The sequence below is a fragment of the Staurois parvus genome, unplaced genomic scaffold (assembly GCF_062004578.1).
Source record: "Staurois parvus isolate SC_StPar_1 unplaced genomic scaffold, SC_StPar_1.0 ptg000108l, whole genome shotgun sequence".
NCBI classification, from domain to species: Eukaryota; Metazoa; Chordata; class Amphibia; order Anura; family Ranidae; genus Staurois; species Staurois parvus.
This window is the reverse complement of record NW_028317904.1, coordinates 4,582,191-4,609,838: the sequence shown is the minus strand read 5'-3', so window position 1 is coordinate 4,609,838 and position 27,648 is coordinate 4,582,191. Positions and strand designations below refer to the sequence as shown.

Genomic DNA, 27,648 nt, shown 5'->3' with positions numbered 1-27,648 from the left:
CAATTCTGTGGCCCTAAGTAAAGTTTCTGTGGCCCTAAGTAACGTTTCTGTGGCCCTAAGTAACGTTTCTGTGGCCCTAAGTAACGTTTCTGTGTCCCTAAGTAACGTTTCTGTGGCCCTCAGTAACAATTCTGTGTCCCTCAGTAACAATTCTGTGTCCCTCAGTAACAATTCTGTGTCTGTCCCTAAGTAACAATTCTGTGGCCGTAAGTAACGTTTCTGTGGCCGTAAGTAACGTTTCTGTGGCCCTAAGTAACGTTTCTGTGGCCCTAAGTAACGTTTCTGTGGCCCTAAGTAACGTTTCTGTGTCCCTCAGTAACAATTCTGTATCCCTCAGTAACAATTCTGTGTCTGTCCCTGAGTAACAATTCTGTGTCCCTAAGTAACGTTTCTGTGGCCCTAAGTAACGGTTCTGTGGCCCTCAGTAACAATTCTGTGTCCCTCAGTAACAATTCTGTGTCTGTCCCTAAGTAACAATTCTGTGGCCCTAAGTAACGTTTCTGTGGCCCTAAGTAACGTTTCTGTGGCCCTAAGTATCGTTTCTGTGTCCCTCAGTAACAATTCTGTATCCCTCAGTAACAATTCTGTGTCTGTCCCTGAGTAACAATTCTGTGTCCCTAAGTAACAATTCTGTGGCCCTAAGTAAAGTTTCTGTGGCCCTAAGTAACGTTTCTGTGGCCCTAAGTAACGTTTCTGTGGCCCTAAGTAACGTTTCTGTGTCCCTAAGTAACGTTTCTGTGGCCCTCAGTAACAATTCTGTGTCCCTCAGTAACAATTCTGTGTCCCTCAGTAACAATTCTGTGTCTGTCCCTAAGTAACGTTTCTGTGGCCGTAAGTAACGTTTCTGTGGCCGTAAGTAACGTTTCTGTGGCCCTAAGTAACGTTTCTGTGGCCCTAAGTAACGTTTCTGTGGCCCTAAGTAACGTTTCTGTGGCCCTAAGTAACGTTTCTGTGTCCCTCAGTAACAATTCTGTATCCCTCAGTAACAATTCTGTGTCTGTCCCTGAGTAACAATTCTGTGTCCCTAAGTAACGTTTCTGTGGCCCTAAGTAACGGTTCTGTGGCCCTCAGTAACAATTCTGTGTCCCTCAGTAACAATTCTGTGTCTGTCCCTAAGTAACAATTCTGTGGCCCTAAGTAAAGTTTCTGTGGCCCTAAGTAACGATTCTGTGGCCCTAAGTAACGTTTCTGTGGCCCTAAGTAACGTTTCTGTGGCCCTCAGTAACAAATCTGTGTCCCTCAGTAACAATTCTGTGTCTGTCCCTAAGTAACAATTCTGTGGCCCTAAGTAACGTTTCTGTGGCCCTCAGTAACAATTCTGTGTCCCTCAATAACAATTCTGTGTCTGTCCCTAAGTAACAATTCTGTGGCCCTAAGTGACGTTTCTGTGGCCCTAAGTAACGTTTCTGTGGCCCTAAGTAACGATTCTTTGGCCCTAAGTAACGATTCTTTGGCCCTCAGTAACAATTCTGTATCCCTCAGTAACAATTCTGTGTTTGTCCCTGAGTAACAATTCTGTGTCCCTAAGTAACGTTTCTGTGGCCCTAACTAACGATTCTGTGGCCCTAAGTAACGTTTCTGTGGCCCTAAGTAACGTTTCTGTGGCCCTAAGTAACGTTTCTGTGGCCCTCAGTAACAAATCTGTGTCCCTCAGTAACAATTCTGTGTCTGTCCCTAAGTAACAATTCTGTGGCCCTAAGTAACGTTTCTGTGGCCCTAAGTAACGGTTCTGTGGCCCTCAGTAACAATTCTGTGTCCCACAATAACAATTCTGTGTCTGTCCCTAAGTAACAATTCTGTGGCCCTAAGTAACGTTTCTGTGGCCCTAAGTAACGTTTCTGTGGCCCTAAGTAACGATTCTGTGGCCCTCAGTAACAAATCTGTGTCCCTCAGTAACAATTCTGTGTCTGTCCCTAAGTAACAATTCTGTGGCCCTAAGTAACGATTCTGTGTCCCTCAGTAACAATTCTGTGTCCCTCAGTAACAATTCTGTGTCTGTCCCTAAGTAACAATTCTGTGGCCCTAAGTAACGTTTCTGTGGCCCTAAGTAACGATTCTGTGGCCCTCAGTAACAATTCTGTATCCCTCAGTAACAATTCTGTCTGTCCCTGAGTAACAATTTTGTGTCCCTAAGTAACGTTTCTGTGGCCCTAACTAACGATTCTGTGGCCCTAAGTAACGTTTCTGTGGCCCTAAGTAACGTTTCTGTGGCCCTAAGTAACGATTCTGTGTCCCTAAGTAACGTTTCTCTGTCCCTAACTCTCTCCCTGAATACAGCCAGGTCTGCCTCTGTTGAATGACTGGAGGCAAATGGAGAATTCTAAAATGGCCGCCATTTATAGCTCAACCATTACACTGTGCTGGCTGGCTGGCTGCTGATTGGCTAATGCGATCACATGTCATGAATGAATGCATTATGGGTCAGCGCGCCTTGTCTGCGCGCCTTCCCAGACATCCCCGCTCCGTCGCCGCACATGTCGCCGCCATTTTAGGAAAAATTTCGATTCGCGCATCCGAAGTCTGCTTATTTTCGGATTCGACGCGAATCGAAATTTTCCTAATATTCGAAACGAATTCCACTTCGCCTACTTCGATTCGCTCATCTCTAGTGAGGATGATAAGGATCTGTGACATGCAGCTAATCCATCCTTGTGAGGGATATTACTATACAGGTATACTACATCCATAGTCACTAGAAGTGTATTAGATGGTAATTGCTGTATGTTGTTGATCTTGTTCAGGAAGTCAGTTGTGTCTTGCAGGAAACTAGCAGTATTCTTGACTAACGGTTTTAAATTTTTTTCTACAAAGCCTGAGATTTGTTCGATGAGTGTATTCATACCTGTTATGATGGGTCTGCCTGGATTTCCTGGCTTGTGGATTTTGGGCAGCATGTAGAAGTCCCCGATTTCTGGATGATCCGGAATCGCATTTATAAGTTCTGAATGTAGGTGGGCTGGAAGTGTTTTAATGAGACCTTTTAATTGCTTTGTAAAGTCCTGGGTCGGATCATAATCCAGTTTCTTATAGTAGATGGCATTTTCCAGCTGCCTCTGGCCTTCTTGTATGTATTTGTTTGTATCCATCACAACAACTGCTCCCCCTTTATCCGCTGGTTTGATGGTGATTGCCTGATTATTGCGCAAATCGTGTATAGCCCTTTGCTAAGGGGACATTCCCCGAAAGCTTGTCCTCAAAATTGAATGTTAGTGCAAATAAAAAAAGTATCACGGACAGCACTCAATTGTTCCTGTCGCAAATGCACTAATATGGCTACAATCACCTCAAGCCCCTAGTATGTGAATGTGAGTTACAGACCTTAGATTGTAAGCTCCTTGAGGGCTGGGACTGCTGTGAATGTACAATATACAGTATATGTAAAAGTGCTGTGTAAATTGTTGGCACTTTATACATACCTGTAATAAATCTGTATGGAGATAAGTAGTACCGCTGTGATATATATAAGAGGGTAGTGGTGAAATGAATCAAAGGGGGCGCCATGTTGTATATGCTTATGACTGCTGTACTGCATATGTTACCCATTTTTGAGCCCTACAATCTATACATTACACACACCTAACTCCTGCAGTTTGTACCTTACCCACCCAGACCCCTGTAGTCCGTACACTGCATATTCTTAACACATGCACTCTACTCTGTACATTATATACTGCTGACCCCTGCAATCTGTATGTGGGATCAAGTTTTAAGCTGCTACTCACTGTTAGTGCATTTTTGCCATACACACTATGCACAGTGTAGCACGTCATAGTTGGCTCCACCCTCTTCCTCAATTACGATTTTTATATGTTCCCAGATATTTATATGTTCTCAGTGAAGAAGAAGAGATTCAGTGCCCATGGCTAGCCTTCACTCCATATTCATATAGAACAAGTAGGTGCATACATGTTGGGCTATTAAGGCAGAGTAAAACCAAAAGGGTGCAGTTTAATGATTCCAATGTATACAGAGCCATGGTAAATATGCCTGCCAAGCAACCTCTTTTACGCGTCTCTAGCATAAGTAAACCTGAGCCAAGATAATGAAATCAATGGATACCTGGCACCATTGGGTATACGGTCATACCTGTATTTTTATTTTAATTTGAGCATAGGTTTTGTTTTTGTTTTCATTTTTAAAGAGAATCTGTCCCATCAAAAAACACTACTGTCAACATTTTTCTACAATGTCCAGACACAGCACAGCTTAGAGATTTGCTTATCACATGCTTTCTGCTGGGTTGCTGGAAAACAAAACAGAAGTTGCAAAACTTTCTAATTTTCAAATTCACACTTACTAGTTTGTGCAATTACTCTTGATCCACACAAGCAGATGGTGAAAGCCTGAAAAATAATACCATAAATTAATAATCTAAATCTATGCTGGGTAAAATAATGCAATAATCAATATTTCAAATAATCACAGTAATAAAAAAGATGTATTTTTTTTAATTATTATTGTAACATGCATTTTCAACACAATTGTCACATTCTTATATGTTTATGTTAGTCTTTACACGATAATATCCAAATCCTAAAACAAAAATTAAATATATTCCAGTTTACCAATCCTTAGATGTGCTGGCTGCATTGGTTTTGTTTTTATAAAATTTTTTTCTTTTTTTACCAGTTAGTTCTGCCAGAAATTAAAATATGTTTTAACTTCCATTAACATGCCAAGTGGCAGTGAGAGGCTTGAGACAAACCATGTAACACTGGCAGGGGTTCTTACAATGGTTGGCTTTTATTCATATAGTTATTATTATTATTATTACATTGAGTTTATATAGCGCCAAGGGTTTGCTCAGCGCTGTACAATAGAGGGGGGACATACATGAAACAGTACAGCAACTACAAACAGCACACGAGGGGTTAGAGGGCCCTACTCTTTCGAGCTTACAATCTAGAAGGGAGGGGCTAGTGGTACAGGAGGAAATGGCTGTGGGGGATGGAGTGGTAGGAGCAATGAAGGAGAACGGCTGTTAGGTGAGGGTGGGGTAGGCTTCCCTGAAGAGGTGGGTTTTCAGGGAGCGCCTGAAGGTGAGGAGGGAAGGTGACAGTCTGATGGATTAGGGTAGTGAGTTCCAGAGGATGGGGGAGGACCTGGAGAAGTCTTGCAGTCGTGCGTGGGAGGAGGAGACCAGGGAGCAAGATAGAAGGAGGTCCTGTGAAGAGCGAAGGGTACGGGTAGGGTGGTACCTGGGAATTAGGTTGGTGAGGTAGTTAGGGGCAGTGTTGTGAATGGCTTTGTAGGTCAGAGTGAGTAGTTTGAATTTGATGCATTGGGCAATAGGGAGCCAGTGGAGGGATAGGCAGAGGGGGGTGGCAGAGGTGGAGCGGTTGGTGAGGTGGATGAGTCTAGCCGCTGAGTTCAGGATGGTCTGAAGCGGGAAGAGCCTGCACTGGGGTAGGCCGGTGAGGAGGGAGTTGCAGTAGTCAAGGCGTGAGATAATCAGGGAGTGAATGAGTAGCTTAGTGGTGTCTGGGGTAAGGAAGGTGCGTATCTTGGCGATGTTGCGAAGGTGGAGCCTGCCTGTGTTTGTAAGTGATTTGACATGAGGTTGGAAGGAAAGGTTTGAGTCCAGAATGACGCCAAGGACTTTGGCTTGCGGGGTGGGATTGATGGTGGTCTTGTTGGTAGTGATGGATAGGATGGGGGGGGGGGGACGCGGGCAGGGGGAAAGATGAGAAGCTCGGTTTTGGAGAGGTTAAGCTTGAGGAAATGGAGCGACATCCAGTCTGAGATGTCGTTTAGGAGGGGAGTGATGTGGGCGGAGAATGTGGGGGTGAGGGGTGGAGAGGTAAATTTGAGTGTCATCAGCGTAGAGGTGGTAGTTGAAGCCGTGGGAGTGTATGAGTTTGCCAAGGCAGGAGGTGTAGATGGAGAAGAGAAGGGGTCCAAGGCCTGAGCCCTGGGGGACCCCAACAGAGAGGGGGAGGAAAGGGGAGGTGGCACCATTGTAGGAAACTCTGAAGGAGCGTCGGGATAGGTAAGAGGAGAACCAGGAGAGAGCGGTGTCTCTGATGCCAAGGGAGAGTAGTTTATTAAGGAGGAGGGGGTGGTCAACTGTGTCGAAGGCCGCGGAGAGGTCCAGGAGAAGGAGGACAGAGTAGTTGCCTTTGGCTTTGGCGGTAAGTAGGTCGTTGGTGATTTTGAGGAGGGTGGTTTCAGTGGAGTGTAGGGGACTGTATTGGATCAAGGAGATTGTTGTCAGTTAGGTGGGCGCTTAGACGGTCGTAGACTAAGCGCTCAAGGAGCTTGGAAGTGAGTGGCAGCAGGGAGATGGGTCTGAGGTTGTTTGGGTCTGTGGGGTCTAGGGAGGGCTTTTTGAGTATGGGGGTGATGTGCGCATGCTTTAGGGGGGAGGGGAATACGGCGGTAGAGAGGGAGAGATTGAAGATGTGGGTGAGGGAGCGGATGAGGGAAGAGGGGGGTGACCGGAGGAGTTGAGAGAGGATAGGGTCCAGGGGGCAGGTAGTGAGGCGGGCTTCTGAGAATACCCTGGTGACTTCCTCAGTGGTAGCAGGGCTGAAGGAGTGCAGTGCTGGGGGGGTTACGGTAAGCGGGGCCTTGGGTGTGGTGGGGGGCAGTGCGGTTGCAAGGTCAGAGGAGGGAAGAGATGAGGGGGAGATGGGGGGGGAGGCTAGGTGGGGAGGTAGATTGCGAGTTGACTATGTCCTTACGGATTGCGTCAATCTTGTTGTGGAAATGAGTGGCAATCTCGTGGGCGGTAAGCGAGGTACTGAGTGGAGGAGGGGGGGGAGAGAGTAGGGAGTTGAAGGTGGAGAAGAGTCGGCGAGGGCAGGTGGAGAGGGTGTTGATCAGGTTTACGAAGAAGGCCAGCTTGGCAGCGTGGAGGGAGGAGGTGTAAGTGAGGAAGGCAGATTTGTAGAGGGAGAACGCACGAGGGGACCTGGTTTTGCGCCATAGTCTCTCCAGCGCGTGACTGCGACGTTTGAGGCATTTAGTATGGTCGTTCTGCCATGGTTAGAGTGGTCTAGGTTTGATGTTGCGTGTGGTTAGGGGTGCCAGAGAGTCTAGGGTAGCTGATAGTGAGTCGTTGTACGTGGTGGTGGCTAGGTCAGGACATGACAGTGGAAGGATGCTGTCGTGTAGGCGGTCAGCAGCCGAGTGGAGGGGGGCCGGGTTCAGGTTGCGGAGGTTGCGGCTGGTGATGGTTTGGCGCTCTGGGGGGGGGAGTAAGGGGAAGGGGAGATGGAGAACGTGAGGAGGTGGTGGTCGGAGAGAGGGAAGGGGGTGTTAGTGAAATGGTTGAGGGTACAGAGGTGGGAGAAGATGAGGTCCAGGGTGTTCCCATTGATGTGGGTGGAGGATTGAGTGTACTGTGTGAGCGTGAGGGAGGAGGTTAGGTGGAGGAGTTGGGAAGTAGCCGGGTTGTTGTCATTGATGGGGATATTAAAGTCCCCAAGAATGATGGTCGGTAGGTCAGAGGAGAGGAAGAAGGGAAGCCAGGCGGCGAAGTCATCCAGGAAGCGGGGTATGGATCCGGGAGGCCTGTAGATCACTGCGATCCTTAGGGGGGTGGGGGTGAAGAGCCGGATGCAGTGAGCCTCAAAGGAGAAGGTTAGGGAGGGGGGGTTAGGGAGGACCTGGAAGGTGCTCAGCGATGATAGAGGCAAGCCGATACCACCACCTTTGTGACCGCTCAGTCTTGGTGAATGGGACCAGACGAGACCTCCATAGGAGAGTGCCGCAGGGGAGGTAGAATCAGTGGCCTGTACCCAGGTTTCAGTGATGGCTAGGAGGTTGAGGGAGTGGGAGATAAAGAGGTCATGGATGGTGGTAAGCTTGTTGCAGACCGAGCAGCGTTCAGGAGTGCAACCGAGAGAGGGGGGATGGATGCGGGGAGGAGGGGCACAGGTATGAGGTTGAGGGGGTTGCGGCGGCTGGCAGGAGCAGGGGGGCCCCTAGAAGAGGGGTGAGGTGGTGAGGGGCCAGGGTTCGGGGAGATGTCCCCAGCAGATAGGAGAAGAAGGGTGAGGAAGGTGGCATGGGAATGGGAAGTGCCGGAACATGTGGGTCGGATAGTGGTGGCACGTGGGTCGACGGGGGAGTGGAGTAGCAGGAGGAGGTGGTGAGTGCCATAGTGGGGAGAGGGGAGAAGTGAAGGGGCAATGTAGAGCTGTTTTGGGGGGGTAGGCGGGTAGAGGGAGGCGAGTTTTGGGATGGAGAAGAGGAAAACGAGGAGGAGGAGTGCAGGTGGCATGTTGGGGTGAGTGGAGTGCTGGTCGGGTCAGGGGAGGTGAAGGGATACAGGTCAGGGCAAGGTGATGTGGAGAGTCTGTATCACTGTGGAGGAGTCCATTTGAGTCCTTCTGTAGGGGGGGAGTGAGAGTGGAGGGCAGCAGCTGGCTGGCTGCAGTCTGTGGGTGCAGTATGCTGGCGTCCGTGGGTGCTGTAGTTAAAATAGGAAAATAAAGTTTCTGTAACTGCTTAAAAAGTGTTGGCTGAAATTAGGCTTTAATTTGTTAGTTATATACCAGCCCCTAAAGAAATGATAACACCGCTTGCCTCCAGAAACCTTAGCAATATATAACCCCTAACAACTGAATTGTGCATAAAGTGAATAAAATACATTTTTCACTAATAATTTTTCCTTTTTTTTCAGCTGCTGGAACAAACCTCATGCCTCTGGACAAGTCAATGAAAGATAACAATACACCAGTGCTATGTAACACCCCCTTCAAATACAATTGACTCATAATGTGCTCCAACATAACTAAATAAATAATTAATAGTGGATTTACTGTGTACACAAATGTGCTAATAGGTGCAAAAAAAAATGTATACGGTATATAAAAATCAGTAACCAGTGATCATGAATAATCCCACTTCTACACTCAAGTCAAAAAAAAGTCTAGTGAATAAGTTCCTATAATGCTATATTCCTATATTATACTTCCACTCATGGATCCACCTCGTAGGACAAAACAATTAAATAAATTCTCTCCAGCAATGTATGACCCCTTAAAGTGTTACTAAACCCATAACAGTAAAATCAGTCTGTATATGCAGTAAAGCATGCTTGTTATACTCACCGTGAGTATAACAAGCATGCTTTACTAAGGGGTTAATCCTCTGCATTGTGTAAAAATGCTGTTTGATCCTGACTTCTCTGATCCTCGCTTTCTTCCAGTATCCCCCTCTTATCTTCTGATAAGACATATGGTATGGAGACACTCTGCACATGCTCAGTTTTGCTCAGGTGTGTATTGCTAGAGAGGTTTTTTTTTTTTTTTACTTGGAAGAGTGCATGTGATCGCACAGGGCCAATCAGACAGAGGTCAGGGGTTCTCCATCCTTCTAGAGCAGAAAAAAACCTCCTCCTACAAGCTTTAACATGTGCTCGGCTGGACACTGATAGAAGTCACAAGACTGTTCTAACTGCTGATGAGAAAAGGTATTTAGCAGTTTATATTTACTAAAATAATTGCACTTCCATGTTCTGTGTACCATGTGAGACCAGGGAGAGTGAATGAAGGGGTTTATTAACACTTTAATGATAAGAAAGTCATACAGAGCAGGGTGTAATAACTCGAAGTACCATCAGATATCACTCTCCTCCACTGAAGACTAGTATTCCCAGTTCCTTTGCTCCTCCAGGGAAAACAAACATCCGTTAAAAATGGCTTTTTATAGCAGTGTTAAACCCAAAAGCAAACGTATTGATATATTGTATTGCAGCTTAACAGTTCTTATATGTGGTGGCTGAATTAGATTTCTTTTTTAGAATTTCTTTCCTTTATCTTCAGTTGGTTATCTGGCCAATTAGTCTGTTTTTCAAAGCAGTTACTGGGATGAGATAAACCATTTACTACTGACAGTGTTGCTAACAATGATCAGCATTATTTATGTAATATCTTTATCCCAAAAGAAACAAAACTTTTGCTGTAACTGCCTATAAAGTGTTAGCTGGAAATCAGTTTAGTGTATCTAAATTTGCTAGTGCTAACACTCCCCGAGATTAGCAATGCTGCTATCCAAAACGTGTCTCTGTTGCTCCTTCATCCAGAGTGCAGGTACTCTAATACAGGAGGTGTGTTATTGGCCATATCACCAGAAAACAACAGAAGAAAAAAAAAACAAAACAGAAAACTAATGCAGTCACCACATGATTGGTAAGATGCAATATACTGTATTATGTTTGGGTTTAAGACCACCTTAATGTGTTAGTTACTTTTATTATCTAAAGCTATTCCATCCAACAATACCCTCTCCACAGGTTGAAAATGATGCCGTCCAAGGGTGGCTTATGTTGCTCCTCTATAGACACAATGGAGGAGATAGTGAAGACAACCTAAGGCAACTTAGTATGTTGTTGACTAGATCACCAGGTGTACATAAAGAGGAAAAAAAAGCCATTTGTTTTTCAGATATGGTTTAAATGTAGAAAATTAAAGATCCTCCGTCAGGTTTTTTCTGTATGTCACCTATGTCAACTGTCGCAAACAAGTGAGAAAATCAAATTTTATTTAACTGCTTCACGATCACCCTATAGCAGAACTACTGCTACAGGGCGGCAGGGCAGCGCAAAATCACGTGTATGTATATATATATATATATATATATAAATAAAACAGTGTGTTGAAAAAAGTGAATAAAGCTCAAAATCCTTCTAATAGCTTTTATTTCCATACACACAAATGTATTGGGAACACTACACATTCTATTCAAAATCAAAACATGGAGAAAAATATATCAAATTTGTGTTGTTACTCTAAAAAAAATTTAAGAAAAGTGAATATTAGACTGTTCAAAAAAATAGCAGTGTTTGTATTCTTCTTTACAAACTCAAACATTCACTATATAAACTGAAAAATGTTTGAAGATTTTGCTTTCCTTTGATTCACTTAATTAATATTTAGTTGTATAAGCACTGTTTCTGAGAACTGCTGTACATCTGTGTTGCATGGAGTCAACCAACTTCTGGCACCTGTGAACAGGTATTCCAGCTCAGGATGATTGGACTATATTCCACAGTTCTTCTCTATTTCTTGGTTTTGCCTCAGAAAATTTTTGATGTCACCCCACAAGTTTTCTATTGGATTAAGATCTGGGGATTGAGCTGGCCACTCCATAACGTCAATCTTGTTGGTCTGGAACCAAGATGTTGCACGTTTACTGGTGTGTTTGGGGTTGTCTTGTTGGAACACCCATTTCAAAGGCATTTCCTCTTCAGCATAAGGCAGCATGACCTCTTCAAGTATTCTGATGTATTCAAACTGATCCATGATCCCTGGTATGCGATAAATAGGCCCAACACCGTAGTATGAGAGACATCCCCATATCATGATGCTTGCGCAACCATGCTTCACTGGCCACTAGACCCAAAAAGAACAATCTTACTTTCATCAGTCCACAAAATATTGCGCCATTTCTCTTTAGGCCAGTCAATGTGCTCTTTGGCAAATTGTAACCTCTTCAGCACATGTCTGTTTTTCAACAGTGGGACTTTGCGGGGGCTTCTTGCAGATAGCTTGGCTTCACATAGGCATTTTCTAATTGTAACAGTACTCACAGGTAACTTTAGACCTTCTTTGATCTTCCTGAAGCGGATTGTTGGGTTTTGCCATTTTGGCTATTCTTCTATCCATTCAAATGGTAGTTTTTCTCTTTCTTCCACGTCTTTCAGGTTTTGGTTGCCATTTTAAAGCATTTGCGATCATTTCAGCTGAGCAGCCTATCATTTTCTGCACTTCTTTATATGTTTTCCCGTCTCCAATCAACTTTTTAATCAAGGTACGCTGTTCTTCTGAACAATGTCTGGAATGACCCATTTTCCTCAGAATTTCAGAGAGAAATGCACTGTAACCAGCATGTACAACATTTGCTGCCTTCCTTCCTTAAATAAGGGCAATATTTGCCACCTGTTTTTCAAAGAATGTATGACCTCACTAATAGAACTCCACACTGCTATTATTTTGAACATGCCCCTTTCAATTAGTGATTCAATTACACAGAATCAGCAGCATGCATGTCATGACTGTTGGGTCTGTTGGATTTCTATTACTCTACTACACCTGCTAGTAAATTATTTGCCATGTAGAAATATCATTTCTACCAAAAACAGTGATTGATCAGGTTAGTGATGTCTGACTGCTATTATTTTGAACACAACTGTGTGTGTATATATATATATATATATATATATATATATATATATATCATTTTGCATTTGTAAGAGGTGTAGAAAATTGGCAGCCCCATAAAATTAAAATCCAAAGCCTAATACCTAATATAACAGTAATCTATCTTTGTCAATAGAAGATACTAGAGATTGCATTTTTATTGTATCATTACAAGAGGGCAGAACTACTTCCTGTTATAATAGGAGGACACAGAATGGGGAATTAAAAGTCTAACACTTTGTTTCAGGCAGGACTGTGATTACAGTGAAGATATCCAGTCACATGTAATTAAGAGTTTTCTGTGTTTATTACAGCCATTCCTAATAAAGCACTTCTGGTTTCACCCGACCCATCCTTCACACAGTGGAATTATTTACCGTATGTGCAACAAAAGTGGCGCCCAACGTGGGGCCGGGTGAAAGGAACGCCAAAAGGTCATGGAAGTGAAAAGGAATGACTACGCTGTCTGTGGTGAAGTTACAGAAAAACATTAGGAGTATGGCTATCGAAAAGTTGCAAGACAAAATCAGTGAACACCTGATTCACATGCCAGTTGATGATCTCATGGAGACTTGCCAGTTTATAAAGGCCTCCAAAGCAAGTATGGCAAAAGAAAAAACCCAGCGCCATTACATGCGAATAGTGAATGAGGTGTTAGATGAACTGGTAGAGACTGAAAGTGAAGAAGTGGTGACACAATTTCTGCAGGCAACTAAGAAATTCATCGGTGAGTTAGAGAAGAGAGATAACTTGGAAGCACCAAGTGATAGTGGCAAAGACCCTCAAGCAGAACAACAGTTAAAGGATTTAAAACAGCAATACCACAGTATACAGATAAACTTCAAGAAACAGCCAAGATGATAGAGGAACAGATGAAAGAACTTAGCACTAAAGACAAAGACTCAAAAGAAAGTTCTGCAAAACAATACCCTAATCTAGTTGCTCAGAGACTTTCCCATATTAACTTGCCAACAGTTACAATGAGAAAGGACTTTATAATTGCTGGTCAGATATGTGAAAAGGAACAGAAAGGCAAGCTGTCTTATACTAACCTCATGCACCAGATTCACATGGGACTGCTAAAGGGATATCCCGAGTCAGAGCTTGTGGAAGCTGTAGTCAAAGCCATTTGTCAGGGAAGAAGATTGTCGCAGCTGCGCAAGCTGCTGACGAGCAGAGACGGGCTATTTAAACCCCTGCTGAAAACAGAATGGTGCCTTCTGGTCTACTACTTCCTGTATCCTGCGACCTCCTTGCTTGATTCCTGACAAATGATTGAACTCCACCTGCACTGACCTGGATCTCCCTTTGACTATCCGCTTTCTTGCTCCTCTGTACCGATCTGATCCATCCGATTGATCCTGACCCGGCCTGCCTGACTATTCTACTCTGCCTGTGACTATCCTTGGCTACCAGCTGACACGGTCATCCGCATCTCCGCTACACGTCTCTGCTGCACCTGCTCAGCTGCATCCTGCTACCTGCATCCTGGTATTCTGGGTCTCCACCTGCCAGCTGTCACCGCAGACCCGTCAGGCACTCGTGCCTCTCCCAGCTCATTACTTCCTGTCTACCCTATCAGGGGTCCCGAACGGGAGTGGTAAGAGGACGCCCTCTCTCCACATCAGGCTCCACCACCAGGTACGTTACACCATTTTTCCTGGGTCAAGTCTCAGAGGCATGCTAGAGCTGAAGAGTGGTCTGACCCTAGTGCCACTCAAGAGAATCCTAAAAAGCCATTATAAAGAGAAGAATGCTATGATGATGATGAATGATCTATACCAAAAATTGATCAATATATCACAGAATAGTAAAGAGACTCCCCAGAACATCCTATTTAGGGCCATTGCATTGAAGGACTGTTTGCTGGTTGTTTCACAAGGGGAAGGTTCAGATGAACACTTCGGGACTGAATTTATACAAAAGTAATTCTTATGGTCAGTGGGCACTGGACTGAGAAATGACCATATCAAGTTCCAACTAAAACAACACTTGGACGACCCTACAGTCTCAGATGAGTTGCTCATAGAAAAGATGAATGAGGCTATGAACATGGAAATGGAAAGGGAGTAGAAACAAAAGAAACCTCAGCACAGTAACCTGACCAAGGGAACAGAGTGCCAGGCCAATATCCTCCATTGTTCTCAGGAACCAGGCACCCTCTCTTTGCCTCAACCACAAGCAAGTAGTCTGGCAATCCAACAGCCGTAAAAAATGGGGTGCTGCTTTTGCGTGAGTGCTGTTTTTGATGGAGTGCTAAGACGCAGTTGAACACAGCAGTCTAATCATGCCTTCCCTGCTTTTCACAGGTAAATGCTGCTATCTGCTCTCCACTCTAAACTACAACAACGCATAGACTCCTGCTATCTCTGGGTAAATGCTGCTATCTGCTCTCCACTCTAAACTACAACAATGCATAGACTCCTGTTAATTTCAGAACAAATAGTGTATATATATATTTTTGTCTATGTTGATTAGTTCTCACCTCTAGTTGCACTCTTTTTAGGACTATGGCCTGTGTCTGGTCTGTGTTTGAGAAACATCCCCCCCTATTCATGTGATCCTTATCAGTTCCTAATTGGGATGGAGAAGAGTGCTCATTTGACCATCTCCCTATAAATTTAGATCAGCTCATGGGGAGTGGTCACAGATCGGGGGGGGGGGCATAGTCACAGATGGGGTGCTGCTTTTGCGTGAGTGCTGTTTTTGATGGAGTGCTAAGATGCAGTTGAACACAGCAGTTTAACTAAAGCAGGATAACTCAAGCAGCAGGAAGATACAACAACAGCAAGAAACTCTACTTGCACGCTGGACAGACTGCAAGCAAACACCCTGGGAAACATCTCTTACAAGTCTGAGTCCCACTCCGTGTACCTTTTAATATGTTCCCTTCACTCCTCCTTTTCATATTACTATCCTGCGTTCCCAAAATCTCACTTCTTTACCCCTCTGCTCCACCCCAAAACTTGTACATCTCACCCTCACTGCTACCATCTTCCTACTACTGCTCTCATCACCTCCTGCTGATACTTCACTCTCCTGCTGACCCAAACACCAGGACAGGAAGGCATGTACACTCATGTACATCCCGCTCCCATGTTACTTTCCTCATCCCCAAAGGTTAGGAGAAGAAGGGTATCTCCCCAAACCCTGGTCCTCCAGTATCTCACCCCCACACCAGGCATCCTCTTTCTTCCGGGAATAGCTGCAATCCCCTCAATTTAATATCGGTCCCCATGCTCCCAAAAACCACCCTCCCTTTTTCATGTGCGCTATGGAATGCCCTCTCTGTCTGTAATAAGCTTACCTCTGTCCATGACCTTTTTGTCTCCCGCTCCCTTAACCTACTAGCTATTACAGAAACCTGGCTTCAAGCAGCAGATTCTGCTTCTCCCACGGCACTTTCCTATGGAGGCCTCCTCTGGACCCACTCACCCAGACCCAGTGGTCAGAAAGGTGGTGGAGTTGGTTTGCTTCTATCTCCACTGAGCACCTTTCAAGTCCTCCCTAATTCTCCTTCTCTATCCTTCTCTTCTTTCAAGACTCACTGCATCCGGCTGTTTTCTCCCATTTCTCTGAGGATTGCAGTGATCTATCAGCCTCTTGGACCAGTGTCCCGCTTTCTTGATGATTTCTCCACCTGGCTACCCTACTTTCTCTCCTCTGAACTACCCACTGTCATTCTTTGAGATTTTAACATCCCTATTGTCAACAACCCGGCTACATCCCAACTCTTCAACCTAACCTCATCTTTTGCATTAGCACAATGTATACAGTCCTCCACTCACTCTGATGGGAATACATTAGACCTTGTTTTCTCCCATCTTTGCACTCCCTACAACCTCACAAACACCCACTTTCCTCTCTCTGATCACAATCTCATCACGTTCACAGTGTCCTCGTCTTCAAACACCTATCCCTCCAAACAGCAAACAATTACCCGCAGAAACCTTCACAACTTGAACCCTGCTCCTTTCCACTCTGCAACTGACCAACTCTATGACAGAATCTCTCCCCTGTCCTGCCCTGACGTGGCCACTGCTGTCTACAACAGTTCGCTTTCATCCACATTAGCCTCACTTGCTCCTCTAACAACACGAAGCATAAGGCCCCGACCATTACAACCTTGGCAGACTGACGACACCAGAAATCTTAAATGACAGTCGTGTACTGGAGCGATTGTGAAGTAAAACTAAATTTCAACAAGCATTTACCCTATATAAATCTGCTTTCTTAACATACAATTCCTCCTTTCATGCTCCCAAACAAGCTTACTTTTTCACTCTTATTAATATCTTGTCATCCAGTCCTCATCGTTTCTTCTCTACTTTTAACTCTCTACTTTCTCCACCTCCACCCAGTACCTCACTCACTGCTCACGAGATTGCAAATCATTTCAAAAACAAGATTGAAGCAATTTATAGGGGCACTGCACAGACATCCATCCCACTTAGCATAGCTTATACTAAACCTCCCTCAACACTTTCCTTTTTGACCTTGCTACTAGCGAAGAGGTCACTAAGGTTTTCTCAAAAGCCCGTTTCACTACCTGCCCCCTGGATTCTGTCCCCTCACAACTACTACGGTCACCCTCTTCTTCCATCCTTTGCTCCCTCACTCACATCTTCAATCTTTCCCTCTCTTTTGGTGCCTTCCCCTCCCCTCTAAAGCATGCACACATCGCTCCCATACTTAAAAAGCCCTCCCTGGACCCCACCAACCTGAACAACTTAAGACCCATCTCCCTGCTGCCATTTACCTCTAAACTCCTAGAACGCTTAGTCTACATTTGCCTGAGCTCCCACCTCACTGACAACAACCTTCTTTACCCTTTACAGTCTGGCTTTCGCTCACTACACTCCACTGAAACTGCCCTACTAAAACTCACTAATGATCTACTAACTGCTAAAACCAATGACCACTACTCCATACTCTTACTACTTGACCCCTCTGCGGCTTTTGATACGGCTGACCATCCCCTCCACCTCAAAAAACTCCACTCTCTTGGCCTCAGAGACTCTGCTCTCTCCTGGTTCTCCTCCTACCTATCACAGCACTCCTTCAGCATTACCTATAACGCTGCCTCCTCCTCTTCACGCCTTCTTTCTGTAGGGGTCCCTCAAGGTTCTGTCCTTGGACCCCTTCTCTTCTTCATTTACACCTCCTCCCTTGGTCACTTGATAAACTCCCATGGCTTTAAGTACCATCTCTATGCTGATGACACACAAATCTATCTTTCTACCCCTCGCCTCACCCCTTCAGTCTCCTCTCGCATTACTAACCTACTAAGTGACATATCGGCATGGATATCACTCTACTTCCTCAAACTCAATCTTTCAGAAACTGAGCTCTTAGTATTCCCCGCAGCCCATGCCCCCTTCCCTGACTTCTCCATCAAGATCAATAACACAATCATCAGTCGCTCCCCTCATGCCAGGGTACTAGGTGTAATCCTAGACTCCCATCTGTCCTTTCAGCCCCAAATCCAATCACTGTCCAAATCTTGCAGACTCATCCACCTTACTAACCGTTCTGTATCTGCCACCCCTCTCTGCCAATCTCTCCACTGGCTTCCCATTGCCCAACGGATAAAATTCAAAACATTAACAATAATGTATAAAACCATTTAAAACTCTACCCCAAATTACATCACCGATCTTGTCTCTAAATATCACCCAAACTGTACTCTCCGCTCCTCGCAAGACCTCCTGCTCTCTAGCTCCCTTGTCTCCTCCTCCCATGCTCGTCTCCAGGACTTCTCCAGAGCTTCCCCCATCCTCTAGAACTCTCTACCCCAATTTATCAGACTATCGCCTACTCTGCTCACTTTTAGGTGATCTCTGAAAACCTATCTCTTCAGGGAAGCTTATCCTACCCTCAGCTAATAATGGAATCTTCTACTCTTCCAACCAGTCCATCCCCCACAGTTACTACCTTTTGTACCACTAGCCTCTCCCTAGATTGTAAGCTCCAAGGAGCAGGGCCCTCCTATCCCTCTTGTATTGAACTGTATTGTTGCTGTATTGTCTCCCGTTATATTGTAAAGCGCTGAGCAAACTGTTGGTGCTATATAAATCCTGTATAATAATAATAATAATAAAGAGTAACTCTGACCTTGAAAAGATAGTAATACAGATGCAACAAGAAATATTCGATATGAAAACACTTCTCCAAGATTCGAGAACTAGACAAGAGCATGGCTTTAGAGGACCTAGCACAAAGGTTGGTCAAAGGACAGGGACTTGTCAATCTTGTGAAAAGACTGATCAGAGAACTGCATGTGACCATTGTTTTAACTGTGGTCGAGCTGGATATAGGGCGAGACAATGCAGAGTGGCCAAACAAAATCAGTTAAACGGGAGAGGGTTGCTGTTAAGGGACCGACAGTAACCTGTGCCAAAACCAAACCTGCGTCCCAAAGTGCAATTCGTGTCATTAGTAAAGAAACCAGTCCCCAACCTACCATCAGACCTCGGACTGGAAAGTTAAATGCAGACCCCTGGAGAAAAACACCAACCTGCCCTACTCAAAGGCTATCCCCGACAGCTGAAAAATTGCCAACCAACGTGAATGGCATCACCTTGAAACAGCACAGCAAGCTACTGGGTCTTATTGGAAAGAGATGCCTTGTGAAATAGACAACACTCCTGTCCAGGCCTTATGGAATACTGGCTCTCAGGTTAGCATTCTCAATGAGGGCTGGAGACAGCAAGTACTGCCACACACTGTGCTTAGATTGTTTGAAGAACTGCTGGGGCCAGGGGTACTCCAAGGGAAAGCAGCCAACGAGACGGAGATTCCGTTCTCAGGTTGGATTGAGGTAACCTTTCAGCTTACATTGAGCAGTAATACTACCAAACAGTTATTAGTTCTACTAGTAGTCTCTGAGGATGAGAAAGTAGCTGAGAAGCCAATTATCGGCTACAATATAATTGAAGAAACATTCAAAGAGACAGTTGCTGATGGGAAGAAAGTTATCCCAGGTTTTGTAGACATATTAAGAACAGCTTTGGAACTGCCAACCCCCAAAGCAGAAGCCCTTGTAAGCTTACTACAAGCCAACTATAGGGAAACCGGTGGTGCTATCATAAAGACTGGTACTAAGAACCAAAGAATCCTTGCAAATACTGTAACATACATCCGGTGTAGTGCTCACACCAAACCGTCCTTGCAGGCTCAGACAGTTTTGTTTACACCAAGTGAGGCTTATCACCTGCTGAATGGACTGCATATTGGTGAGACATTAGTCTCATTTCAAAGAGGACAATTCTCCAAACTGACCATTCCAGTTTGGAATACAACTAAACAGGGCATTGTGTTACCAGGTCAAACAGAGATTGGAGACGTCGAGCCCATAAAAACAACATATCCGGCTCAAGTACAATTGAAACAATCAGTAAATGTGTTTACTAACTCGGTGACCTCTGCACCACAGACACTCAAGGTAGAACCAAAAGAGAAAATTGGAAATCCAAATGAGACTTATCCGCGGGTGGGGGATGACAATCAGGAGCGCTAGGATCCGCCAGTGCCTCTGAAACACCTCTCTCCTGAGGATCAACAAATCGTCAAAGAAATGCTAAGGGAATAATTCAATGCTTTTGCTAAAGATGACTCTGATGTAGGATGTATTCCTTCTTTACAGTTACAGATTCATCTCAAAGACAGTACACCGGTCACGAGAACCTACATGTCTGTCCCGAAACCACTGCACCAAGAAGTTAAGGAATATCTGCAGGATCTGATAAATCGGGGATGGATTGCAGAATCAAAATCATCATACTCCTCACCTATTGTGTGCGTAAGAAAGAAAGATGGCAGTTTAAGACTGTGTTGCGATTATAGAGAGTTGAACTAGAAGTCCATTCCTGACCGTCATCCAATTCCTAGGATCCAAGACATGCTGGACAGTCTAGGAGGAAGTTCATGGTTTGCTGTGCTAGACCAGGGGAAAGCATACCATCAAGGATTTGTGGAAGAAGCCAGTCGACCATTGACAGCATTCAATACACCTTGGGGTTTGTATGAATGGATCCAAATACCCTTTGGTCTGAGCTCTGCACCAGCCGAATTCCAGCAAAGTATGGAGACATGTTTAATGGGACTGAGAGATGAGATTTGCCTGCCATACTTAGATGACAACCTCATCCATAGCAAATCCTTCCAGGAGCATGTTGAGCATGTCCGGTCAGTACTCCAAGGTTACCAACAACACAGAATCAAATTAACAGCCAGGAAGTGTGAACTTTTTCAAAATAAAGTCAGATTCCTGGGCAAGATTTGTGTCAAAAGAAGGCCACTCTACTGACCTGTCCTTGCCTTAAGAAACTACCAACCAAAGACTGTCGGAGAACTCAGGAAACTATTAGAATTTATTTCTTATCGCCCTTACGTTCAAAACTTCTCCAGAGTTGCCAAACCTCTCTTTGAATAACTGTCAGCAGGTTTAACACCTACCACAACCTCAAAACCTGCTAACCAGACAAAGAAGAAGAGGAAGCCAATCTCAATGTCAAAAGGTCAACTTCCATCCTATCAGTCTATAGCCTGGACTGACCATCATCAGGTAGTACTGAACCAGCTCATTGAAGTGTTAACTCATCCTCCAGTTATGGGTTACCCCGATTATTCCAAACCCTTTGTTGTTCACTGTGATGCCTCGCAAGAAGGACTAGGAGCTGTATTAAACCAAGAGCAGGAGGAGAAACTAAAGGTGATTGCTTATGGGTCTAGAACTCTCACACCTGCTGAGAAGAACTGAAATAGGTAATACTCGTGAGCCAAAATGTGATACTCCCCTTGTGCAATAAATTATTTAACAAACTATTAAATCAAATTATGGTGCATCAACACTTTACACAATACTCATAATCTGTGTGAAACATATATTATATAACAAAAAATATGTATATATATCTTCAGATACATATACAGGTGCCGCGCTCCATATATACAAGTGATCATATAAATAGTGATGTAAAAAAAACTTTTGTGCTTCAAATCAGTGCAACATATAGTGCTCATCAAAATAATACTGATTCAATACTAAACAATAGTCCTCTTTATACTTTATATTTATTCAGTGACAAATCCAGTGCTGTGCCACACTCCCCGTGCTCTATAGATAGGTGTGCGCTCACCTCCTTATTTAGCCAAACAAAGTGGCTAACAACGCTTTTTGTCCTATCAGGACTGGGTGGTAATCTTCATACTATGTGTGTATATCCATCCATGCCGTGGATCTATATTGCCTTTTTCCTGCCACCAGAGGTCTCCCTTTTTCCTCCTTCCACACTGAGCCTCAATGGGTAGTAGGGATGGTTTAAGTAGTATTTCCTCCTCCCAATAAATTGGGGAACCATGTAAAAAAGAGCCACAATAGTGCCTTATCCTTTGTGAGGTTAAATCTTTTAATGAGAATAAGTTGCCACTCACATTGTACTGTCTCCCACAGAGCTGTATCCAACAGAGCTGTGCCCAGATCCTGTGCTTGTAAATGCCGCTCGTCCACCGCAGCGTCGTGACGTCAGAGCCCCTCCCCTACCTCCAGTTGAATGTTGCAGCAAAGTCCAGTTGCAGAGGCCCCTGAAGATGATCACAATGTGGGTTCCATTTTGGTGTAATTATGTGTCAAAAGCATCATAATCTCAAAGCAACCAGGTCACCAGGTCAACTCCCAAACCTCGAGAAGACCCTCAGATGGCTGATGCGTTTTGAGGGACAGTTCCCTCTTCCTCAGAGCCAAATCTCTCTGGCTCTGAGGAAGAGGGAACTGTCCCCCAAAATGCATCAGCCATCTGAGGGTCTTCTCGAGGTTTGGGAGTTGACCTGGTGACCTGGTTGCTTTGAGATTATGATGCTTTTGACACATAATTACACCAAAATGGAACCCACATTGTGATCATCCTCAGGGGCCTCTGCAACTGGACTTTGCTGCAACATTCAACTGGAGGTAGGGGAGGGGCTCTGACGTCACGACGCCGCGGTGGACGAGCGGCATTTACAAGCACAGGATCTGGGCACAGCTCTGTTGGATACAGCTCTGTGGGAGACAGTACAATGTGAGTGGCAAATTATTCTCATTAAAAGATTTAACCTCACAAAGGATAAGGCACTATTGTGGCTCTTTTTTACATGGTTCCCCAATTTATTGGGAGGAGGAAATACTACTTAAACCATCCCTACTACCCATTGAGGCTCAGTGTGGAAGGAGGAAAAAGGGAGACCTCTGGTGGCAGGAAAAAGGCAATATAGATCCACGGCATGGATGGATATACACACATAGTATGAAGATTACCACCCAGTTCTGATAGGACAAAAAGCGTTGTTAGCCACTTTGTTTGGCTAAATAAGGAGGTGAGCGCACACCTATCTATAGAGCACGGGGAGTGTGGCACAGCACTGGTTAAATATAAAGTATAAAGAGGACTATTGTTTAGTATTGAATCAGTATTATTTTGATGAGCACTATATGTTGCACTGATTTGAAGCACAAAAGTTTTTTTTACATTGCTGAGAAGAACTACCACATGCATTCAGGGAAGCTCGAGTTTCTAGCAATGAAGTGGGCAATATGCCATAGATTCCAAGATTACCTATATTACTGTCCATCATTTGTGGTATATACTGACAACAATCCACTAACCTATGTCCTCACTACAGCAAAATTGAATGCAACAGGCCATTGATGGGTTGCAGAACTAGCTGACCTCAACTTCACTATTAAATATCGTCCTGGAAGAAGGAATGCTGATGCAGATGTACTTTCTTGTATGCCATTGAGTCCTGAACAATACATGCAACAATGTTCAAAAGAAGTAGACCCCAAAGTCATAACGTGCATAAGTCAAGCAATTCAAGCACATCAAAAAGAAAGGATACCTTGGCTATGTCCAATGACGATTGCCAATACAACTTCAACAACAGATGCGGCACCAAAGAAGGTAACTCAAATACCAAAAGAGACAATAAGAACCACACAAGAGGAAGACCTTGTGATTGGACAAGTCTGGAAATACAAGAGCCAAAACAAGTTTCCATCCAAACAGAAATGACAAGGTGAACCTGTTGATCTTTTCATACTTCTGAAACAATGGACCAAACTTTACCTCGACGACGATGAAATTTTGAGACGGAAAACATCATCTGGTTCTCAACTAGTGTTGCCCAAGTTGTACCATCACATAGTATGGAAGGAGTTACATGAAGAAATGGGACACTTAGGAGTAGAAAGGACTGTAAATTTAATCAGAGAAAGATTCTTTTGGCCAAATATGCAAAGGGACGCAGAGCATTACATCACCCGCCAATGTCTGAAAGACAAACGGCCAAATAAACATGTTCGGGCCCAGTTGAACAATATTGTGATTGACTTTCTTCATCTTGAGAAATGTAAAGGTAGATATGAGTATATCTTAGTAGTAATCGATCATTTTACAAGATTTGCTCAGGCATATGTAACCAAGAACAAGTCCGCAAAAACTGTTGCCGACAAAAATATTCAATGATCTTGTCTTGAAATTTTGAATTCCTACCAGAATTCACCATGATATGATATTAGGGAAGCACTGCCACATCCAAAATTCTCACACAATGGCATACATGAAAAAAAACTCCATTAAGCAATATGATGGGATACTTCTAACTACTACTCCCAAGTATTCCTTGATTGCTTGACAAGAAACATGGCAATGCCCTGAATCAAAGGAGTACATTATGGCTGTCAATGTTTGCAAACAGGCCACGTGTGTTTTTGCCATAGTTCTACAGTGTATATTTGCTCAGATTTGTCTTACTTTCTTTCCATCTACAGTATCTGCCGGTCTACTTAAAGTGGTTGCGCACACAGAAACAATGCTGGGACTGTCAATCACAGGCTGTGCCCTCCCCTGTCACCATTTTTTCTTGTCAGAAGTGACTCATGCTAATAGACGAAGACAGAAATTACCCTTAGTGGTCTGTTTTGAGACAAACACACACTATAGAGGGATAGGTTTTGTTCATATTTCATGTCTGAGGTTTATAAACACTTTAAAGCTACTATTTATTTATTTATTTCAGGTACTTATATAGCGCTGTCAATTTATGCAGCGCTTTACATATATATTGCACATTCACATCAGTCCCTAACCCTCAAGGAGCGTACAATCTAAGATCCCTTACTCACATCCAAACATATACATATTAGGGCCAAATTAACAGGAGCCAATTCACCTACCAGCATGTCTTTGGAGAGTGGGAGGAAACCCATGCAGGCACAGGGAGTACATGCAAACTCCAGGCAGGTGGTGGCATGGTCGGGATTTGAACCAGCGACCCTAGTACTGCCAGGCAGAAGTGCTAACCCTTTAGCCACTGTGCTGCCCATAACTAAACTAACTAACTTTTTTTTTTCAATAGCCATCCTGCAAAATAAGCGTGACAAAATGTACTAGTCTAGAAGGAGTGAAACATATCTTTGCTTATATTGTATGCCTTTGTGCCAGGAAATCACTTTCAGGTGTGCAAAATGCCTTGTCCCCCTGAGTGAAATGGTTACTTCTGTGGCTGCTACCTCACTACATTCTTTGGGTGCTTTAGCTATTCATGAATGTAAAGACAGGAATCACTGCCCACTAGACTGGTGTATTGTTGCAGGATGACTTTCAAAAGGGAAAAAAATAGCTTTAAATAGACAGGCAATTAGATGGAAAGACAGACAAATAAACAGATGGCTAGTCTGGACTCTAAGGGCCATGTCACAACTGTGGCAATGACGGCAAAAAGAGATGAGCGAATTATTCAAAAATTCGGTTCGGCTGATTCGCCGAATTCGCCGATTAAATTTGCTTCGTGCCGAATATATTCGCTGCGAATTTAACTTATAAAAAGGGTGTTTCTAGGCTTCAGAGAGCCTTTATATTAGTGCAGAACACTGTACCTTTAATTTAAATGCCCTTGGAGTCTGCTGGGGAAGAGAAATAATACTGTCAGTCAGTATGACATGCAGATGAGTGCCGTCGATCTTAGAATCACCGCACACTTCACTCATTTGGGCAGTCACGGGGCCAAAACCAGAGTGTGGAGCCACAGTGTGGCGGTGGAGGCAGCAGCAATGGGAGGCCATACAGCACCCTATGACAAAATGGAACCCACCAGCAGTGTGAGGAGACCTGAAAGTGGCACATGGCAGAGTGTGGAGATGGAGACAGCAGCAATGGGAGGCCGTACAGGGACCCATGACACACTCTGGACCTAGCAGCAGCATGAGGAGGCGGTACAGGGGCCCATGACAGATTACGGGCCTGGCAGCAGCATGAGGAGTCGGTACGGGGGCCCATGGCAGATTACGGGCCTGGCAGCAGCATGAGGAGGCGGTACAGGGGCCCATGGCAGAGTGGCGGAGCGTAAGCAGCTAAAATTGAAGGCCATACAGAGGCCTATGTTAAAAAGTCCCCCCAGCAGCAGCGTGGGGAGACGACTATCAAGAGTCCAATGGCAGAGTGGCGGAGCAGAAGCAGCTTCAATTGAAGGCCATACACAGGCCTAGGTTAAAAAGCGGAAGCCGTCAGCAGCGTGAGCAGACGACAGAGACACATGGCGCAGGGTGGCGGTGGATGCAGCAGTATTCGGAAGCCAAACACAGGCCTCGGTTAAAAAGCGGAAGCTGTCAGCAGCGTGAGCAGACGACAGAGGCACATGGCGCAGGGTGGCGGTGGAGGCAGCAGCAATGGAAGGCCATACAGCACCCTATCACAAAATGGAACCCACCAACAGTGTAAGGAGACCTGAAAGTGGCACATGGCGCAGGGTGGCGGTGGAGGCAGCAGTATTCGGAAGACATACACAGGACTAGTTTAAAAAGCGGAAGCCGTCAGCAGCGTGAACAGACGACAAAGGCACATGGCGCAGGGTGGCGGTGGAGGCAGCAGTATTCAGAAGCCATACACAGGCCTAGGTTAAAAAGCGGAAGCCGTCAGCAGCGTGAGCAGACGACAGAGACACATGGCGCAGGGTGGCGGTGGATGCAGCAGTATTCGGAAGCCAAACACAGGCCTCGGTTAAAAAGCGGAAGCCGTCAGCAGCGTGAGCAGACAACAGAGGCACATGGCGCAGGGTGGCGGTGGAGGCAGCAGCAATGGAAGGCCATACAGCACCCTATCACAAAATGGAACCCACCAACAGTGTAAGGAGACCTGAAAGTGGCACATGGCGCAGGGTGGCGGTGGAGGCAGCAGTATTCGGAAGACATACACAGGACTAGTTTAAAAAGCGGAAGCCGTCAGCAGCGTGAGCAGACGACAGAGGCACATGGCGCAGGGTGGCGGTGGAGGCAGCAGTATTCGGAAGCCATACACAGGCCTAGGTTAAAAAGCGGAAGCCGTCAGCAGCGTGAGCAGACGACAGAGACACATGGCGCAGGGTGGCGGTGGATGCAGCAGTATTCGGAAGCCAAACACAGGCCTCGGTTAAAAAGCGGAAGCCGTCAGCAGCGTGAGCAGACGACAGAGGCACATGGCGCAGGGTGGCGGTGGAGGCAGCAGCAATGGAAGGCCATACAGCACCCTATCACAAAATGGAACCCACCAACAGTGTAAGGAGACCTGAAAGTGGCACATGGCGCAGGGTGGCGGTGGAGGCAACAGTATTCGGAAGACATACACACGACTAGTTTAAAAAGCGGAAGCCGTCAGCAGCGTGAGCAGATGACAGAGGCACATGGCGCAGGGTGGCGGTGGAGGCAGCAGTATTCGGAAGCCATACACAGGCCTAGGTTAAAAAGCGGAAGCCGTCAGCAGCGTGAGCAGACGACAGAGACACATGGCGCAGGGTGGCGGTGGATGCAGCAGTATTCGGAAGCCAAACACAGGCCTCGGTTAAAAAGCGGAAGCCATCAGCAGCGTGAGCAGACGACAGAGGCACATGGCGCAGGGTGGCGGTGGAGGCAGCAGCAATGGAAGGCCATACAGCACCCTATCACAAAATGGAACCCACCAACAGTGTAAGGAGACCTGAAAGTGGCACATGGCGCAGGGTGGCGGTGGAGGCAGCAGTATTCGGAAGACATACACAGGACTAGTTTAAAAAGCGGAAGCCGTCAGCAGCGTGAGCAGACGACAGAGGCACATGGCGCAGGGTGGCGGTGGAGGCAGCAGTATTCGGAAGCCATACACAGGCCTAGGTTAAAAAGCGGAAGCCGTCAGCAGCGTGAGCAGACGACAGAGACACATGGCACAGGGTGGCGGTGGATGCAGCAGTATTCGGAAGCCAAACACAGGCCTCGGTTAAAAAGCGGAAGCCGTCAGCAGCGTGAGCAGACAACAGAGGCACATGGCGCAGGGTGGCGGTGGAGGCAGCAGCAATGGAAGGCCATACAGCACCCTATCACAAAATGGAACCCACCAACAGTGTAAGGAGACCTGAAAGTGGCACATGGCGCAGGGTGGCGGTGGAGGCAGCAGTATTCGGAAGACATACACAGGACTAGTTTAAAAAGCGGAAGCCGTCAGCAGCGTGAGCA

At 45.4% G+C, this 27,648-nt stretch overlaps 1 protein-coding gene across 1 annotated transcript in view; it reads right to left on the bottom strand.

The window, feature by feature from the left end:
* LOC149467497 (receptor-type tyrosine-protein phosphatase H-like) overlaps positions 1 to 27,648 on the bottom strand; it is a 581,796-nt gene that overhangs the window by 449,998 nt on the left and 104,150 nt on the right. Inside the window, exon 2 of the mRNA XM_089671609.1 lies at positions 4,298 to 4,343. Coding sequence (XP_089527735.1) covers positions 4,298 to 4,343 — 46 coding nt within the window. The remainder of the gene's footprint in view (positions 1 to 4,297; positions 4,344 to 27,648) is intronic.